At 39.2% G+C, this 20,320-nt stretch overlaps 2 protein-coding genes across 4 annotated transcripts; one reads left to right on the forward strand and one right to left on the reverse strand.

The window, feature by feature from the left end:
- Positions 1 to 5,906: 5,906 nt before the first annotated feature.
- On the reverse strand, positions 5,907 to 9,528 carry LOC127421430 (CD164 sialomucin-like 2 protein). Of its 2 annotated transcripts, XM_051664470.1 has the most exons (7): positions 9,482 to 9,528; positions 9,006 to 9,109; positions 8,309 to 8,416; positions 7,660 to 7,737; positions 7,516 to 7,548; positions 6,482 to 6,623; positions 5,907 to 6,346 (listed from the first exon to the last, which is right to left on the reverse strand). In XM_051664470.1, exons 2-7 carry the CDS (start codon positions 9,079 to 9,081, stop codon positions 6,331 to 6,333), a joined length of 453 nt encoding a protein of 150 aa, XP_051520430.1. In that variant the 5' UTR covers positions 9,082 to 9,109; positions 9,482 to 9,528; the 3' UTR covers positions 5,907 to 6,330. The 2 variants fall into 2 exon arrangements, with proteins under 2 accessions (XP_051520430.1, XP_051520429.1); XM_051664469.1 differs by lacking the exon at positions 9,482 to 9,528 and having other exon boundaries at positions 9,006 to 9,245.
- A 2,718-nt stretch (positions 9,529 to 12,246) lies between these two features.
- On the forward strand, positions 12,247 to 14,507 carry LOC127421283 (G-protein coupled receptor 12-like). Of its 2 annotated transcripts, none has more exons than XM_051664183.1 (2): positions 12,247 to 12,447; positions 12,965 to 14,507. In XM_051664183.1, the coding sequence occupies exon 2, from the start codon at positions 12,977 to 12,979 to the stop codon at positions 13,949 to 13,951; it is 975 nt and encodes a 324-aa protein (XP_051520143.1). In that variant the 5' UTR covers positions 12,247 to 12,447; positions 12,965 to 12,976; the 3' UTR covers positions 13,952 to 14,507. The 2 variants fall into 2 exon arrangements, with proteins under 2 accessions (XP_051520143.1, XP_051520144.1); XM_051664184.1 differs by having other exon boundaries at positions 12,968 to 14,507.
- The last annotated feature ends 5,813 nt before the right edge of the window (positions 14,508 to 20,320 follow it).

The following is a 20,320-nucleotide window of genomic DNA, read 5'->3' on the forward strand; positions in this document are numbered from 1 at the left end:
CCCATGTCAAGAATGTATTAACTGTTTCCAGATATGCATGGATTGAGTCATTTATTGATTAAAAAATCAAATGATCAAGCATTATATTTTGTAGAGAGAGAGATTTTTGTTTGAGTTGGTTCTTTTTTATTTTTATTGTACTGATACTTTTAGTCTCATGCTCGTAAAAGCAGCATAAGACGTGTGTGTGTTTGTCTCTGTCTCCTATGCCTAAAAGGTAAATATGCCCCAAAATGTATCCATTAACAAATATGCATTCTTAGCATTTGTTGCTTTTTTTATTTTTATTTCACAGCGCCATTAGTTGCTTCACATTATATGATGGCAATGAGTCATGCAAACAGTTAGCTCTGTTGTTTGTGAAAGTATTGTGCTGTCTCCATGTTTTGATTCTGTCCCTTGCAGCTGGTTAAGGCTTGCATTCCAGCAAGTTCTTGATGACATTCAACCTTGAAGCGAAAGATACATTGTGCTGTCCATACAGATTTTACTGGCTAATGTTGTGTTTGCAGGAATTGTTAGGGCTATGAGAGGCATGGCAGAGTCTCCAAGAGGATCTTCTGCCACCCAGAGTGTATTTCAGGGATGTATAGATGAGAGGAGACCTTACAACATATGACCAACCTATGAAACTTGCTTTCGGATTAAGTGCTATGTCGAACATGATCAGCGTTAAGTCTCTAAACACCTGCAAGAACATAGTCCAACAAAGCCCATGTTTGGACAGTTTCTAATATTGTATATGTTTGAAATCTGTCAGGAAGAATCTTGGAATCTGTCGCGATTCGTCAGGGTAACCTGTTTGCTGTATTGCTTAATCTTACATTTGGAAGTGTGGAGGGCACATTGTCTTCACTGGACACTAATAACAAATATTTTACCCCTTTCGCTATTGGAAGACATAAAATTTCCACAATTTGTTTCGAGGAATATAATACTTCCTTAAGATCTATCTTAAGAAACAGATGTCTCCTTTTGCTTACCCTAGCAAAATTTAAGGACAAGAGAATGTGTAGACTTCAACATAATTTTTATTCACAACACATCAAACTCCATGAGTTCTTTAGCTGCAGGCCAGTCAGTCTGAGCTTGACTTTTCTGGGGATTAAATAAGCAAAGTTCTAGTTACTACAACCCTTAACTTTTACTCGCATAGTTTTCACACCACCCCACATGTGCTATTAATCATGGATTTGATTGAAAACTTTTTTCTTTGGGTGGCAAATCTGTGTTGATTGGAGGAAATGGTGGCCTTTGCATTGCAATTCCAACAAACACAAGAAAAATGCTGGTTACTCTTACTTGGCATTCCACCATAGCCAGACTTGTTAAAAACAGACTTGCTGAATGTGAAATATTAAAATTGATAATCAAAGTCATATGCATCTCTGCCTTTAAAAGCAGTGATCTCACAGCCATACTGTGATCGCACACTTTTATGCATGTTTGTTTCAGAAGAAGCTATTAAAAGTTAAGCAGACGTTGAAGATCACACTTTAACCACATATCCTGTGTTTGCACCACTTTGCAGAGACACATATGCTGCTTTTCTGTCTGTCTAAATGTCTAGTTAAAGCATGACATGATGACATTATGCACTGACTGCATCCTGGCATGGGCTGTTTGTTCACAGTTTCTCAAGTTTTAATTACATGATATTCATTGTATCACATATCTTATACTATATAACCTCTTATGTTTCATATACTCTTTTACTCTTGACATATACAATATATTTATTTCTTTTAAACATTTATATATCTCATAATTTTTATTTATATATGATCCCAGCCCCTGCCTTTGTTCTTTGAAAGTTTTAGGGACCTAGCACTCATAATATATTTTTTTTATACACATCACTGTAAATCTAAATAGTGAATTAGGTTTATTTGTTCTAGTTCACACTTTTTTTTAGAACGTATTTGTACGAAGCACTTCTGTCTTAGAGCAGATGACATTTTAAATTGCATGTTTGATGAGGTCTTACTGTCAGGTGAGGTTCAGTTGAAGAATTTCAGACAGACAAAAACATCTTGTTATGTTGCAGACTAGCCTATTATATTGCAGAAAGAGCTTTATCACAGTATTTATTATCTATTCTATCTAGCCACTCTGTTTCTGTCTAGCTTTCAAGGTTAGGGAGTAAAATGATCACTGGGAGAACCATCTGCAGTTCACATGTTAATGCAGCAAAATGAATAGTCAGCTATATCCGGTGCAAGCAGTGGTGATGTGAAATCCAGGAATTTAGCCAGCAACCCTATCACCAATAAAGACACGGAAACAGTTAATTTTGTGCAGTGACAAAAAACACTCAACAATTTAGTTGGACACATCCAAGGTTCTTCCTTCCTAAGCCAAGCAAAAAAAAGCCCCGTGTGGACACTCAGATCTGCTTCAGGAATTTTTGCAAAATACAGTAGTGTGCAAAACTGGGTAGTAACGGATTACATGTATCCTGGATTATACAATCATATTACAAAAATTAAGTACTTGTATTTAGATTACATCACATTTTAAAATACTTGTAATCAGATAATTTACTTTTATAGATTACATGATTACATAATATTCAGGTAACACCTAAAACATGTAATCCAAGAGATTATGTTACAGATTACAATTTTAGTCATGTATTTGTAATTAGTACCAGATTATTTGTAATTAGTACCTGAATCTTGCAACAGCCATATCACCCTGCAGCTCTTGCCTGGTTGCCCACTAAAGCTAAGCAGGGTTGAGCCTGGCCAGTACCTGGATGAGAGACCTCCTGGGGAAAACTAAGGTTGCTGCTGGAAGTGGTATTAGAGAGGCCAGTGGTCTGTGTGGGTCATAATACCCCAGTATAATGATGGGGACACTATACTGTTAAAAAGCACCGTCTTTTGGATAAGATGTTAAACTGAGGTCCTAACTCTCTGTGGTCATTAAAAAATCCCAGGTCGCTTCTTGTAAAAAGAGTAGGGGTATAACCCTGGTGTCCTGGCCAAAATCCCCCACCCCCCCATTGGCCCTTATCTATAATGGCCTCCTAATAATCTCCATCCCTGAATTGGCTACATCACTCTACTCTCCACCAATAGCTGGTGGGTGTTCTGCCACACTATGGCTGCTGTCGCATCATCCAGGTGGATGCTGCACACTGGTGGTGGTATCTAAAGTGCTTTGAGTGCCTAAAAATGTGCTATGAAATGTAAGGAATTATTATTATTATTACAATTCAGAAGTAATTTACCCAGCACTGGTAGTGTGTAGGATGTCTTCTTTCTCTTTACAGAAATATCTCAAAACAAAAGATACGCAAAGCCATATCACCTCATCTTTGTCACATCTTTCATGTTTACACTGGAGAACAATTGCTGGATACTATTGCGGATAGATGCAAAAAAAATGCGTTCAGTGTAATAGACACCTGACTCTGTTCTCTTTCACTACCTGCTACAAATTGTCGCTAAACTTCGTCTTTTCTCAGTTAAAGAGAGAATGAAGTATGGTAGTAATGAAGTACAATTAATTAGCCTTTTTCACAAGAATCGGAAGCTACGTCACCGCAGGGTAAAGCTACTTCCGCTATGGGTTTGCGGCAATTGCTTTAGTTTACATTTGCCTCTAATTTTGCTTCTTACCTCTTCTGTATGGTCTGTTTTCCAACAAGTCACAATATAATATACACAGAAATTATTTTTCATCTCTTCCCAACTGATTCGCCTATTCAGGCTGCAGTCTCTTTTGAGTTTATGTGCTCAAATGCAGTGCTGCGATGGTTTCTTCGCCAGCTCCCATCTCAGCAGGAATATTCATTCAATCATTTCCCTCCTCTCATCACTGTATCACAGAAAATAAATAATAAAAAGCAATATATTCCCCAACAGAGAAGCAAAAATACAAATAAAATTCAATATGTTAACTGAACCTCGTATGAAACTCCCAAAAATATTAAATGCAGTTTTTAAAAGTCTAATTTCTTATTTCTCTACCCATCATATTAAATATTAGCCTTTAAAAAAAAAAAAATAAATAAATTAAAAATAATTTCTAAAAAACAAACAAATTAAGAACTGTCCACTAGGGCTTCACAGTTAGGAGGAAAAATATATGCGATATGTGATATGCAATAACTTGGATAACTTGCAGGGTATGCGATGCGATAAACCTAAGATTAATGGGACAAAATAAAATGTTATCTTTTTCAAGAAGATTTACCTTCAGAAAATTATATCTAAGGGACTTAAAGTGACTTTAAAATGTATTATAATGGAAATCTAAACAAAGGGTAAATTAAATATTTACATGTTTAAAATTACATTAAAAAATAAACAAACTGGAGAATGGAACACTGACATTTCCCCTCACTTTCTGCTTTCCAACTCCCCTCACTCCTACATAATCTTTTCTCATATTGATTATTTATATGTACTTACATTTTTATCTGAAAAAGTAGGCCTCCTGAACAAAGCAGACTTTAGGCTTTTGTCAATACAATGCCTTATTGTACTGACAAAACATTATTTTCTAATCCCGATGCTCTTCTCCAATGTGCAAAATTAAAGATTTATTGGGAGTTATACCAGCATCTTAAAATCCTGCACCTCTGACACAATCTTTCAAACTTCCTCAAGAGGGCGCTTAAACAGAATCCTCCATTGGCCCTTACATGCAAAACTCAGGACATTTTGAAAGGAAACATTTTGTACACGAAAAATATGCTTGTTTAAATTGACTAATTTCAAGGATTGGACGTAAAATACCAATGGAAATCCATACGCATAATCTCCAGAAAATGATTTTTATTTTTTATTTTTTTAATCTTTCAAACGACTGTGATTGGTGCATCCTCAACAGCGCTGAGAAAAGTAACAGGTGCCACGAGACAACACCATTTATGAGCCGCTTCAGAAGAGGTAGGGCAATAATTTACACATTAATAAATATATTAAGGACATATAATTGTTGTTAAAATGAAAATAAAAACATTGTATTTAGTTAAAGTATTTTCTGTGTGGGAAAATTGCCCAAATGTTGGTCTGAAAGTTGATTGGGACAGCGAGGTAAAGTTAGTTTTAAGTTCGACATTTCTTTCGACATGGTTTAAAGGGTGTGTATAACTATGCTATATGGGCATAAAAAATTGGACTCAGAGAAGTCAACGCTTGGCTGCAAAATTATGCCTGAAAATGCTCAGATGCGCTTTGACTGCCTATCGGACGTAAGGGATCGTCTGAAAACTCCACCCACTACGCTAAAACATAGGAGGTGTCCACTCAATCGTTCAGTTGACGTGCAAGTTATACATGAAGAAAAAAACAACAACAGAAAAATACATTTTCACATTCAGAATGTTGTGGTAACTTCCTAGAGGATAGACGAACTTACTACATGTGAGTTGTGTAAAGACTTTGATTTCAGCAGATCACGGTCATCTTTCAGTGGCCGTTGTTGATACCGGAAGTAAGTTTACCCTGCGAGGGGCACCCCCGGAAGCGAGAAACGCGGAGTGTGAAAAAGGCCTATTACAAATAAAAAAGTACATTGCACCCCTTAAATTGTCCTTGGAGTATGCTATGACATGACTAACATGAATTGGAAAATTTGGCATGAATTGGTAAATTTAGGCATGTATGAGAATGTAGAAGGAAAAACTCACATGAGTCTGAAACAAAATGAGGGTGAGTAAATGATGATATATTTCATTTTGGGGTGCAACTAACCCTTTAAAAATGTCATTCTACTGACACCTACAGAAGTAATGGTGCATTCGTCCCAGAAGGAAGTGTGTCACAGAGAGTCTTATCCCTTTATTGCTTCATAAACAAAAATAAATTACAAACTCAATGCTACATGAATGCAGGTAACTACCAAGAAAACATAACATAATGTTTAATAAAACTTAATTAAAAGGGCATGCACCTATTCAAAATATTAAAAAGAATATTTCAGCAGTTGGTCTTATTAAACTAATAAACAGAAGCTGAAACAAACCAAAAATTCAAAAACTGAGATAAATCACCTAAAAGAACACACAACGCAAAAGACAATCAGAAACGTACATTTAAATGTGAACATATGTCATATGATATGCCTATATTATTTTCTTGTCACATTTCTATCTCATGTACACACACACACACACACAAAATAGTGTTTGTCATTCAAGAACTGGAGGGAATGAATTTCAATGATGCTTTACCAACATTTAAAAGCTAATGCAATTTTAGGGCCAGCGAAAAAATAAAAAGTGTCTTTAACTCATCAATGCTGCATCCATTCCTCTGAAAATCCATTTCTCTTTCTTTTGTTCTGTGATTTTCTGTCTCATTCATGACCCTGTTTTCACTGAGGTTGGTCACTGAGAGAGAAAAGATAAAATAGTTCTTAGAACACAGCTGATCCCTCTGAATGTACAGGACTAGTTCCAGTGCACTGCATTAAATATTGAACAGTTTGAATCAGCTTGATAAATGCTTTCTTGAGTAATACTCACATAGTTTCATAAGAGCTGTCTTTGGTTTTGAGGAAGCGCATGGCAAAAAATCCCCCTGCTTGCAATACTAGCACTAAGATGATTCCCCCAATGAAGCTGGACAGGTCAAATGATGCTTGAGAGAACTCCGGGGTTGTGTTATCTGTGTGTGTGTAATGAAAGAGAATGAAAAAGAGACGTAAGGAAAAATAATAAGGTTCTGAGTTCCCACACATTTTGACCAATGAATTTGCATGGCTTTACCAACCTTTCCAGTTGTTCATTATTACTGGATAAAAGGGCTGCACAATTATTTGAATCGAGATTACAGTTACAGCTGTGACAATTAAATAATCATTAAAAGTGTTTGCGTTCTATTTCATTTTCAATTATGTTTGTTTTTGCAGTGGTTAAGCATTGTAACCAATCACAGATTTGTCCGTTGCTCACTTCTGTGTACAATTAATTTAAAACATCTTATTTATAACAGCTTTGTTTATGCTTTGTAGTCGCGAGTTCGAATCCAGGGTGTGCTGAGTGACTCTAGTCAGGTCTCCTAAGCAACGAAATTTGCCCGGTTGCTAGGGAGGGTAGTCACATGCGGTGACCTCCTCGTGGTTGTGATTAGTGGTTCTTGCTCTCAGTGGGGCGAGTGATAATTTGTGCGTGGATCGCAGAGTTCAGCATGAGCCTCCATGTGCTGTGAGTCTCCGCGGTGTCATGCACAGCGAGCCACGTGATAAGATGCACGGATTGACGGTCTCAGAAGCGGAGGCAACTGAGACTTGTCCTCCGCCACCCGGATTGAGGTGAGTAACTGTGCCACCACGAGGACCTACTAAGTAGTGGGAATTGGGCATTCCAACATTGGGAGAAAAGGGGATTAAAAAATAAATGCATAAATAAATAAATAAAAATGTATAAAATGTAGTTATTTTGTTCATTTCCATGACTTTTCCTGGCCTGGAAAAGACCATTTTAAAATGCACTAATATATTCAGTTTTAAATCTAAATCTGTATAGACGAACTGAAACTGTGAAAATAAAACCCTCACCTTTGCCACCATCATCAGAGCTGCCACTGTCTGCTACAATAAACAAACAAATTCCATATAAACGACCTCACTCTAAATATGGAAATACACATTTGCTAGAGAGATAGTGTTGTCTAATTATGTTTTTATCAGTATTTTGCTCACTTTGGCACATGCCAGTCTCATTGAAGACAGAACAGTCCCCAAAGTCTCCAGTGTCAGACATGCATCCTGTGTCATTCCCTGGAATTCAAACAGAGACTAAAATTCAGTGTCAGGCATGTGCACGTGTAATCCTGTGTGTGTGCATACAGTACATGCATGAATGTGTGAAAAACTGGGTGGGGGTACAGATTCTGTGCATACAAGCCTAGTTTTGTCTTAAATTCATGGGTTTTAAGAAAGAGAGAGCGAGAGAGAGAGAGAGAGAGAGAGACTGTTGCGGAGTTGGTTGCCTTGGCAACAGAGTATGAACAGACTAAAAGATGTAACTTCTTGCTGAACATCTCTCTCTCTCTCACTCTCTCTCTCTCTCTCTCTCTCTCTCTCTCTCTCTCTCTCTCTCCCACATATATTTCCAGGAGGGTAGATAATCATGTTGAATTATTTACTAAGACTGATGTCTGTGTAGACAGCAGCCGTAACTATGCGTGTGCCTATGTTTGAATAATTCACCAGGTTGTTCCTGAGATCGCTCTCCATGGTCAGGATCACATGTCCATCAGTGGGATCCTCTGTATGTGTGTGTGAAATACAACAGTGATATTGCACAGGAGAATAAATTTAAACTCATATGGTACATGTGTTCTTTTACCGTTATTACAACTTTGCCAGACACATCGTGTGAGATTGAGGGTTGGGTCTCCACTGATGCAGCTATCACATGAAGCAAACTGAGAACAGTCTCCACTGGGTGAATCGTCTGTCAATAGACCAAATAGATACAAGAAGTGAAGCCTATATTTTTAGCACCTCACATAACTCACAAAACAACACTTTTGAATCACACTGAAATAAAAAATGAGGAAACATTTGATCAGTTACACAATGAATTGCCATAGAAGCATCTGTTAATACATTTAAGTGTCAGTAAGCAGCACAAAGCATCAAAGACAATGGAATCAAACAGACTTTACAAATTGGACTTTGGATCTACCAAAGGACTTGGGCCTATAGCTTAAATGCCATTTTCTTTGGTTTCTTCAGTTTGGCAGTGACTCTAAAATTGTATTGCTATTTACTCCACAGATAAGATTTTATACAGAGATTAGGTTTAAATGGTTCAATTCTTGTTACTCAATATTTATTTTTAAAGAGCTAAAATTTTAAGCACAGAAAAGTTCATAACTGATATGGATAATCAGATGCCATGGTTGAAAGTCTTTTGCAGGGGTCGAAAGAAAGCTCAATGGAAATGAAGAGAAAAGAGCTCAATGTAAACCAAACATAATAGTTTTAGGGTTATGATCTTCAGCACACATACACAAACTCATTTTTGTATTGACACTTACCTGAGGCTTGTGAATTGGTTATCATAACATGCATTAGCAGCACAATCCCACAAAGCACAGCCCGTACACACCTCATCTTAAAAAAAAATTGACAATAACTCCACCTACAAACAAACATACTGTGAGCACAAGATAGAATTGTGAATTCTACAAGATTTAGAATTGTGAATTTAGAATTTTCAATGTCTTATCTATCTCTATCAATAAAGTGACTTTCTAACTTAAACTATAATGAATTGAGTCCTGTTGTATACAGCTCTCAAACAGTCTAGCAGAAGACCTGCTCTGAGAAGCACTGACCCCAATAAAGCAACTAACAGCTGACACAAGAACCAGATGCCAACAGGTTGAATGTCACATTAAAAGTGAAACACAAGTACCTGATGACATTGCAGAACTGAACTTAAAATTTGGCACACAAATCAATAACTTAAGAATATAAAGAGGAATATATAGAAATATAGACTTTGCCTTACCTCAGAAAAGCCTAAAACTAAAACTAAAAATTTAAAGAGCAGGAATCATAAACGCACACACGTGCCTGTCAAGCTAACATCAAGTCCTAAATGTCTAAGCTGTGTCCTCCAGACAGTAGGGCATTGTGAACTGTGAGGTGTATGTGGTTATGTGTGTGTGTGTGTGTGTGTGTGTGTGTGTGTGTGTGTGTGTGTGTGTGTGTGTGTGTGTGGGCGAGTTTGCATGGTTTATGAGGATATTGTTTTTATATTACAAACTGGTAATTACAAAGTAATTATGCTATAAATGTGGTTTATGAGGACATTTCTAGTGTTCCCATAATTCAAATCACTTAAAAAACATACTAAACAATGTTTTTTGAAAATGTAAAAATGCAGAAAGCTTTTTTGTGAGGGTTAGGTTTAGGGGTAGGGTTAGGGGATAGAATTTATAGTTCGTACAGTATAAAAATCATTATGTCTATGGAGAGTCCCCATAAGGATAGCCGCACCAACATGTGTGTGTGTGTGTGTGTGTGTGTGTGTGTGTGTGTGTGTGTGTGTGTGGGTTGATGTCGTGCACTCTGATTCAGTGAGACTGGAAGGTGTGTAACATGAGACAGGTCACCTGGCAACCAAATGGCAAATGACCATGTCTTGATATTCACACCACTGAAGATGTTCTGTCTTTTAACAACTAGACAGCAGAAATTTGTTACACATCACTCCACACCACATACTTTTGGAAAGTTGACACTGTGATGCTGTGTGACATGCTTTACTTCATAAAACTATTTTGAACAGCAGTTTGCTATTTCTTTTGTAATTATAATGCATACAGCTTTTATGATCTCATATTAATTAACTACATTTCCCTTATACATAAATACACATACAACTGAACTTAAAATCTGGATGTTGCTAAAAAAATTTTTTAAAAAATAAAAAAAAGTTGATGGACATAGGCTACAGTATATACATCGACCATACCTTTGCTGTATGGCTGCATGAACTTGTTAATGTCTTGTCCATTTTTGTTTTATTTAACTTCTTTCTGATTGTTTCTCTCTCCTGATGGTCCAGCAGAGGTTTTGGAATAAAACTCAGTTTAATGTGAGGGTACATGACTGTGTAGGTATAGCAAAGTGCTGGGCATGGTTATGTAAGATGTTCCCATTTCTCTATCCCTCCAAACCTTTGCATCCTTACAGTCCCACAATATTATGAAATATTACAAATAAAATTAGATTTATGAATAACTAGATAACAAACAGTGCAGAAGAGGCGATGATGTAATGAATGTGTCTATGTGTAGGTGCAAGAGTGAATTCTTATGTAGGAGGAATGGTAGTCACACAACAATTATTCCCACACAATTTCAGTTTCAGAAATCAGGTCAGCACTTGTTCATGCAATTACATTTAGGCTACCTGCTATTCGATCAAAACCCACTTACAATCCCCCTAACCCACACTAGCATGCCTTAAACTGTTTTTTTAACGTCTCACGACACGCACAGATCAATAGCTAATGCCAAACAACGTGATCAGAGAGTGCAAGGAGGACAAGGTGCAGAGAGAAAAAGCCGCGCATGCGCTCTATAGATCTGATGATATTAGGTAACTAAGGAGAAATTCCGCAGTACCCCACCTCCCCCCTGGTGTCTGTAGGCTACTCTTAATTCTGCAAGTAATTTTCGACAGATTCTCTCACTGCGCCATAGTCTCCCGAAACCAAAGGTATTATACCTCATAAATGAGACTCTATATTTGATTGGTGGAGGCACGTGAAATGATTCAGGTCAAGTATTCTTTTATCTATATAAAGCTTTTACAGAGAGACCTCTGCAAAACAGTTTTTATGCTTTATGAGTCGGCACTGCACAAACACTTAAAAATACTCGCCCTGACCATAGGACCTCCCTGATGACCACCGGAAACGCATATCCTTTTATAGAGAACCGGAGAGTTCCCCTCTGTTATGTAGAGCTCACGCCCACCTGCTTCATTCAAATGCAGGGCCACGCGAGCTCTGCGACGCCCACGTGCTTCATCTGCCGGGAAGCGCGCGAAAACCTCCATCATCTGCAGTGAAATTATTTCATCTTTATCACCCCTGGCTGTCTCCAGTCCTTCTAATAATACAGTATATCATCAACAAGTGGCAAATTAGGCCGACGTGCGTGCATGCATTTTTATTCATTTTTTTGCGTGGGAATTGCACAATAGGTGTGTCACCTAAACAAGGTAACAGATGGGATTTTATGGTAGAAGTGAAAGTAATGATGACACAGTGAGTGCGGCAGAACAGACGTCACCGTCAACGACGCGAGGGTCGTTCACGCGTGTTTTTCAGCACCATGGACAGCAGTGACTCACTCTCGCGTTCCCTATAAATCACACTCACCCAAGCGCGCGCATGGGCAGAACGCAGACCTGCTTTTGTATCATCATGATTGTGGTTAATAAGATATATCATCATTAATAGCTGTGATTTCCAAAGTTCATCCTGTTTATCAAGGCCTATAGTCTCTTTTGATTCATTTTACTAGGCTAGTGGATTACACTTTGTCCTCTCTCCCGCCGTCGCAGTGGGCGGGGTGAAAGAATGCGGTATTTTTATGAATGAAATTACGACAGAGGATGGTGTTCCTGCGAGTCTCCTGATTGGCTGACCAGGGCAGAATCGCCCCTGATCATCGTAACTGACGTCAGACGGGAATCATTGAGGGTATAGCTCGCAGCCCACCACAGCTGAGTATTATACAGAAGCGCTCGAGAGGACGACAGACAGAAAACAGCGGAGCTAGGAAGGAACCTCGCTTTGGAAGAAGAGCACGCGTATTATTTTCAGAAGAACTGGACTTGCACGCACCTCCGTTATCCGTTAGCTCGAGCTCAGATTTCAGCGCGCACTCCAAGGGAACTTCAGTTGGATGGTACACTGTACCGTGAAGAATTGTCCCTTTGCAACCCACTAGAGCTTCCGTAAGTTTGCTTTATCTCTTTCTAGGCATATCCCCCAAATTATATTTTTTTAGAAATTATTTTTCCGATTGTGTGTCGCAGGCTCGAGCACTTACGTAAAGCGCGTGAAATGCGCGCAGCTAGTTGAGATGCTAGACGAGGAAAGATTTAAAGTGCTATAATTAGCTAGAACCCGTTATTAAGACATCGTTCGTTTATAAAGAAAATGAGAATTGCTAGATATTTTAGCATTTTAAGGTGTAGGAACGAGTTATTCCAAGGATTTATATTGCATATTTGCAATATATGCATGCAAGGTGACTGACAACTGAATTTGGCAGCATCTCCACCTAAAGTACTTGTGATGGTCAGGTTGAAAAATATATGGAACAGCCAATGAAAGTTACTTAATTTTACTCGGCATGTCATTGTTAAATCAGCCCTTAGGGTGGAGTGCATGAGCTCTAGTAGTGAACAAAATATGTGATTGTCACATTGCTGTGGATTGCATGACTAAAATATTTTTTTCTTTCCACAGTAGTTTCTTTCCATGAACAATTCTGAGCTGGGCTTAGAAGTCATCTTGGCGATGGACCAACTGCTGGAGCTCTCGCCTTCCCATGTGACCCCTAAAGCCCTGGATGCCACAGCGATGACTCCATGGGATGTAGCCCTGTGCGTATCAGGTGCCCTGATTTGCTGTGAAAATGCAATCATTGTGGCCACCATCTTCTCATCATCATCTCTACGGGCACCCATGTTCCTGCTAATCGGAAGCTTGGCCTGGGCAGACTTCCTAGCAGGAGTAGGGCTCCTATTGCACTTCTTGTCTCGCCGGTGTGTGTATTCAGAAGCTCTGGAGTTGGGAAGTGTGGGTCTGTTGGTGAGCGCACTCAGTGCGTCTGTGTTCTCTCTGTTGGGTATTACATTGGACCGCTTCCTCTCTCTGCATCGTGCACTGACTTACGGTTCCCGCCGTACACACACCCAAACACGTTGTGCGCTGGCTGTTGGCTGGACTCTTGCTGGACTTCAGGGTGCTCTACCTGCCCTGGGCTGGAACTGCTTGAATGATGGAGAATCCTGCAGTGTGCTTCGACCTCTGACCCGGGTGCACCTGGCGACCCTGTGTGGTGGCTTTCTGCTGACCCTGGCTCTGATGCTGCAGCTGAATGCCCGTATCTGCCGAGTTGTACTTCGTCACTCACACCAAATTGCCCTCCAGAGACACACACTCCCATCTGCACGCATACACACGCGTCGTCGGGTACACACTCTTGCCCTCATCCTTGCCACATTTGCCAGCTGCTGGATACCCTTTGCCTTGTATGGGCTCCTGGGTGATGGATCGTCCCCAGCTCTGTATACGTACGCAACCCTGGTTCCAGTTACAGGGAACTCTCTGCTTAACCCGCTGATCTATGCCTACAGAAACACACACATACAGAGAGTGCTGCGACAGGCCTGCTGCTGCTGTCTACCAAACACGACCAACAAACACACACACACCCCTAGTGATGTCTAAACATAGTCTTCTTTAAGCTCATTAAAGAGCATGTGGTGCCATACAAGATAGTAATATGGTCATATCATATGGTAATATATCACTGTGCCAGTTGCCATATCAAGGGTCTGACTGGTGTTAAAAAAGCCACGGTCAGCTTTTAGATCTATAATCAATCTCTTCTGCAACATTTTGTGTATTTCTAAAAATGATTTATGTAACTGTCTATCTCTTTTTTACACTATACTGAGAACAGAGAAACCTTTTTTTCATATTACAAATCCTTTTAGCTACTTGCCAACTAACGGGGGTAAAGCAGAGCAGACACCCCTTTGTCCGATGTAATTGTCTGAGATTTATGCCTCATAAGTATACGTCCTCTGAAATTCAGAGTTTACTGATGGTATTAAAATAATTTGCACTTTACAATGACTTGACTTTTGAGATGAAATGTGTCTGAATTTTCTTTGTACTAGAATCCTATTCACATATTTAAAGATTAAATTATTTGCTGTCTGTTTTTATACTTTACAAATGTCTTGTTTGCACATATAATGTGTTAATGTTGCACAAAATGTACGAGTGAATGTATTCATGTTGAAATGAGTTTTATGGAAAATGTTTGTAATGAATAAATTTTAACTTTTGTACGTATCCTGTTGTTGTTGTTGTTTTTTCGGCATACATTTTCAATATAACAAAAGTGAGAAAGTGTTGTTTTAACTAAAAGGGATAGCTCACCAAAAAATGACAATTCTCTCATCATTCACTCACCCTCATGCCATTCTAGATGTGTATGACTTTCTTTCTTCCGCAGAACACAATTGAAGATATTTTAATTGAGATATGCTGTCTAGTTGCCCATACAATGCAAGTGAATGGTGACCAAAATGTCTAGTTCCAAAAATGTACATAAAGGCATTATAAAGGTAATCCATAAGACTCCAGAGGTTTAATCCATGCCTTCTGTAGCGATCCAATCAGTTTTAAGTGAAAACAGACCAAAATATAACATCTTTTTCCACAGTACATCTTGCCATTGCAATTTCTAGGCAAGATCATGATTTCAGGCTTGATTACACTTTCTAGTGTTTGACACATGCAGAGAGTGCTAGATGGCATTAACAGCTTAAAATCATGATCGTCTAGGAAACTGCTTATAACAAGATTTATAGCGAAACAAGGTCATGTGACGCCATGCAAGAAGCAGACGTGTGAGCGTCGAGCTTTGCTAAATTTGTAATTATTTTCACTTTGCGCACTTTGCTAAATTTGTAATTATTTTCATGTAATATTCTGGTGAAATATGATACACCCAGTTACACATTTGCTCTTTGACACAAAACATGGCAAAGAAGTCAAAATCCTCAAGCTCTGGAGACATTAAAAGACACTTACGTGTTCAGGATGAAAGCCCCGACAGGCCTACAGACCGGGGACTCGATTTGGATGGCGCGGCGGGAGAGGAGATCCAGCATCAGTTGTCCAACATGTCGGTGATGTTGACGAAGGTTCTTGCTGACTTGGAGGATCTCGCTGTAATACGTCGATCGATTATGGCGATGGAAATAAAATTCTCTGAGATAGTTACAAGAGTGACTGGTGTTGAGAGACGAATCGATTGTCTGGGATCTTCGGAGAGGGAATTAACCGCTAATCTGCCCACGACCAGAGTTGATTTGGAACATCTCCTTGAAAAGCTTGAAGATCTTGAGAATAGAAGCCGCAGGAATAATGTTAGAATTGTTGAAATTCCTGAGCATGAGGAGGGCAGAGATATGGTGAAATTCCTAGACGAGCTTTTCCTGAGTCTGCTCGACATAACAGGCCACAAGCTGGAAATCGAGTGAGCTCACAGAGTCCCAGCTCACAGATTTGCTGAGGGAGATAGGCCCCGATCGATTCTGGCCAGATTTCTGAGATCATCTGATAAAGATCTGGTGTTGGCCAGGCGAGGAGCAAAGGGAAGCTTTCTTGGAAGAACCATATTATTTTCTTGTTCCCGGACTTTGTGAGTTCGACAAGAGAGAAATGCGATCGATTCAAAGAATGTAAGAAACTCTTACATTAGCGAAAGATCACTTTTGCTCTGATGTTTCCGGCCAAACTGAGAATAGAAACAAAGGACAGTCGCAAAGTATTTACATGTCCCAATCAGGCAATGTCTTTTATTGAATCAATGGGCGAGTAAACTGCGTTGGCTCCGCCGAGCGGCTGGAGCTTGTTTTGTGTATAACACTTTTCCTTAAAGAAACTTTTGCATTGACGGAAGATTACTTTTTGCATTGAAGTTCCCGACCAGTTTGAGAGTGGACACTACGGATGACCGCAAAATATCTACATGCTCACACAAAGGATGTCTTTTATAAAGTTGACGGATTGTGTAAGTCATGGTACATATGTTTATGCGGCCTCCGAGTGAATTGACTCCACCATCCGGGGAACCGGGATGCCAGTTTTGTTTCCTTTTGTATTGGTTCCGCCTAGTGGCTGGAGCTTGTTCTATTGAATAACACTCCTTTGGAACAGCTGTGGATTAATCTGTTCGTTCTTCGTGCTTACTCCTCCTGCTGGCTTGAGTTTGTTTTGTTGAATTTTTTTACAAGACATAGGAATGATTACGTCATCCGCTGAACTCATAACAGCTGGCTCACTGAACATTCGTTTGTCTGTCCGAGGAATCTGAATGGTTTTATATCAGCTGGAATTTGTTTTGTGGAAGATCACACCTTTGAGACAGTTCTGTGAATGAATCTACACGTCCTTTGTGTTTATTCTTCCTATTTGCTGGGGTTTGAGCAATCCGATGGCAAAGTTGTCGTGGAGGCTCGTGGGCGTTCATTGACCTTTTGAGTTTAGAGGGATTGTCGCCAGTTGGCACTTTTGTGCTCGGGGTTAATGCACATGTTTTTCTTTTTTCTGTTTGTCTTGTTCGGGGGGAAGTACGGGGTTTGATTGTTTCACTAATGGGGAATGTGGTCTATATAATTTTGTTTTTGACACACAATTTATTTTTTCTACTATATCAAAATGTCAAATGTTAATATGAGTGTACTACCTCTCTCCACATGGAATGTAAATGGGTTGGGGCACCCCATAAAAAGAAGGAAGGTTATTACTTTTCTTAAACGTAAGAAATATGATATAGTGTTTCTTCAAGAAACACATCTCTCCGCAGGAAGCTTAAAAATTTGGGAAGATATGGGGTGGACATGTTTTTTTTAGTGCTGGCTCAAGTAAGAGCAAGGGAGTCATTATATTGGTAAATAAACATCTACAATTCAAATGTATCAAACAGGTTAAAGATAAATTAGGAAGAGTCATTATTGTTTTAGCTGAAATTCAAGGGCAAAGGTTGATTTTGGCTAATATTTACACACCTAACGCTGATGATCAGGGCTTTTTTATAGATCTTGAAGGGATACTGCAAACCGCTGGCATCCCTCATGATATAATATTGGGAGGAGACTTTAATCTTTTGATGGACTCAGTCCTTGATCACAGTGAAGCAAAAGTGTGTAAACCCCCTAAAGCAACATTGACGCTTCACAGGATGTGTAAAAATCTTGGTTTTACGGATATTTGGAGACTTTTGAACCCATCTGGTAGGGACTATACATTTTTTTCATCAGTCCATAAGATTTATTCTAGAATAGATCTTTTTTTTATATCCAAATACCTCATTTCATCTGTTGTTGATTGCTCAATTGGAAATATCTTAGTCTCAGATCATGCCCTGGTGAGTTTAGAGGTGTTGCCATATACAGAGAAAAAGAAATCATATAGTTGGCGCCTTAATGTGTCCCTTTTGCAAAATCCTGATTTCCAACAAATGCTAAAGACTGAAATCAGTGTTTATATGGAGACCAGCTGGTCCTCAGTATCCTCTGTGGGCGTGGTTTTGGAGGCACTTAAGGCGGTTCTTAGGGGTCGGATCATACAGTATGCCTCATTCATTAAAAAATCCAAAGCACGAGAACTCGTGGAGTTGGAAGAAAATATTAAAAGTGCAGAGGCAGAGCTGAAGTGCTGTATGTCATCTGATGGCCTCAGAGAATTGACCCGATTGAAATATAGATATAATACTATTTTGTCGCGGAAAGTGGAGTTTTGGTTATTCAGGGCAAGACAGTCATACTTTGAGTCGGGTGACAAGGTAGGGAAGCTTTTGGCTAGATATATAAAGCAGAGAGAGTCTCTTTCTATCATGCCCTCAGAGAAATCTTCTGATGGTGAAATTTTTACCTTGGCCATTGATATTAATAATGCTTTTAAAGAATTCTACCTTGATCTCTATAGTTCCTCGTCTTCGTCTACTGATGAAGATATTAGAAACTTTGTGGAACCATTAGATCTTCCTAAACTGACGATTGAGCAAAAAAACTCTCTTGATTCTGAGATAACCTTGGAGGAGCTTGACGAGGTAATTAAGTCCCTACCTACTGGCAAGGCTCCGGGGCTAGATGCTTTTGCCGCAAAATTTTTTAGATCCTATGCTACAGAACTGGCTCCATTTTTCTTAGAAGTTTATACTGAATCATTAAAGAATGGAAAGCTTCCTCCAACCATGACACAAGCCCGGATCAGTCTGATTCTTAAAAAGGACAAAGATCCAAGTGAGCGTAAAAGTTACCGCCCAATTTCCCTGATCCAATTAGATGTAAAAAATATTGTCAAAAATTCTGGCTAACCGATTAAGTAAGGTTATGACATCTCTTATACATATAGATCAGGTGGGGTTTATTCGGGGCCGTAGCTCTTCTGATAACATCAGGCGTCTCATCAATATCATGTGGTCAGTAGCGAATGATCAGTCTCCGGTCGCTGCCATCTCACTTGACGCCGAAAAGGCATTTGATATGGTAGAATGGGATTCTCTTTTTAAGATTTTGGAAATGTATGGGTTCGGGAGTACATTTATTGGTTGGATTAAGTTACTTTATAAACACCCGGTAGCGGCGGTACAAACAAATGGATTAATTTCAGATTATTTTACTCTGAATAGGGGCACACGGCAGGGTTGTCCTCTTTCCCAATTATTGTTCTGTCTTGCCCTGGAACCATTAGCAGCAGCAATAAGAAAGGAGGATGATTTTCCTGGGGTGACGGCGGGAGGCGTGGCGCATAAGCTTCTGCTTTATGCAGATGATATTTTATTATTCGTCTCCAACCCCACTAGATCTATGCTTTGCCTCCACAGAATTATTAATTCCTTTTCCAAGTTCTCAGGATACAAAGTCAATTGGTCTAAATCCAAAGCTTTGGATTTGACAGTGTACTGTCCAGTAACGGCCTTCCAGCCGGGTGCCTTCCAGTGGCCCAAACAGGGCATTAAGTATTTGGGAATTTTATTCCCAGCAAATTTGTCTGATTTAGTCAAAGTTAATTTTGATCCCTTAATAAAAAGGTTTTCGAATTATGTGGACAGGTGGGTTTCATTACACTTATCGATGATTGGGAAGGTTAATGTTCTTAAAATGAATTGTATTCCAAAATTCAACTACCTGTTACAGTCTCTCCCAATAGATGTCCCCCTCTCTTATTTCAAGCAATTTGATAGCATAGCGAAGTCCTTCATTTGGAATGGTAAGCATGCCAGGTTAAATTTCAATAAGTTACATAGGCCGATTGACAAAGGTGGGTTAGGCCTACCCAAGATTTTGTTTTATTATTATGCATTCGGTCTCAGACATTTAGCTCATTGGTCACTTCCACCTGAGAGAGCCCCTCCCTGGTTTTGTATCGAAAAAGAAGTTCTTGCCCCAATCTCGCCTCTGCAAAGCCTTTCGATCAAATTAATCGAAGTTAAGTCACACCCCGTTATTTTGCATTTACACTTGATATGGACAAAAGTGTCCAGAGTGTTTAATTCGGATATTTATTTAAACGTAACCTCGAGCATATGGCAGAACCCTAAACTATGCATTAATAAGTCCCCTTTCTGTTGGTCAGATTGGATTGAGAGGGGGGTTAATACACTCGGTGACCTATATGAGAGTGGAGTATTTAGACCTTTTGAAAATTTGGTTCAAAATTTTGGGATTCCCAGATCTCAATTTTATAAGTATTTATAGCTGCAGCACCTACTCTGCACTGTTTTTGGGAGTGGCACGCACCCCCCTAGTGTGGCAGATACTCTGGGAGTGGTGATTACAGCTTTTGGAAAAGGTCATGAAGCATCAGTGTATTACTCCCTGCTAATTCAGAGTCTGGGGGACGGAGCTTTAAATTCCCTCAAAAGATTATGGGAGGAAGATTTAAATTTGTATTTGGAGGAGGGAGTGTGGGCTAGGATTCTTAAAAACATCAAGTCTGCATCTAGAGATGCAAGGGTGCGCCTTATGCAATTTAAGATTCTACATAGATTTTGTTGTACCCCTTCTAAATTGT

The sequence above is a fragment of the Myxocyprinus asiaticus genome, chromosome 30 (assembly GCF_019703515.2).
Source record: "Myxocyprinus asiaticus isolate MX2 ecotype Aquarium Trade chromosome 30, UBuf_Myxa_2, whole genome shotgun sequence".
In the NCBI taxonomy this organism is placed as follows: domain Eukaryota; kingdom Metazoa; phylum Chordata; class Actinopteri; order Cypriniformes; family Catostomidae; genus Myxocyprinus; species Myxocyprinus asiaticus.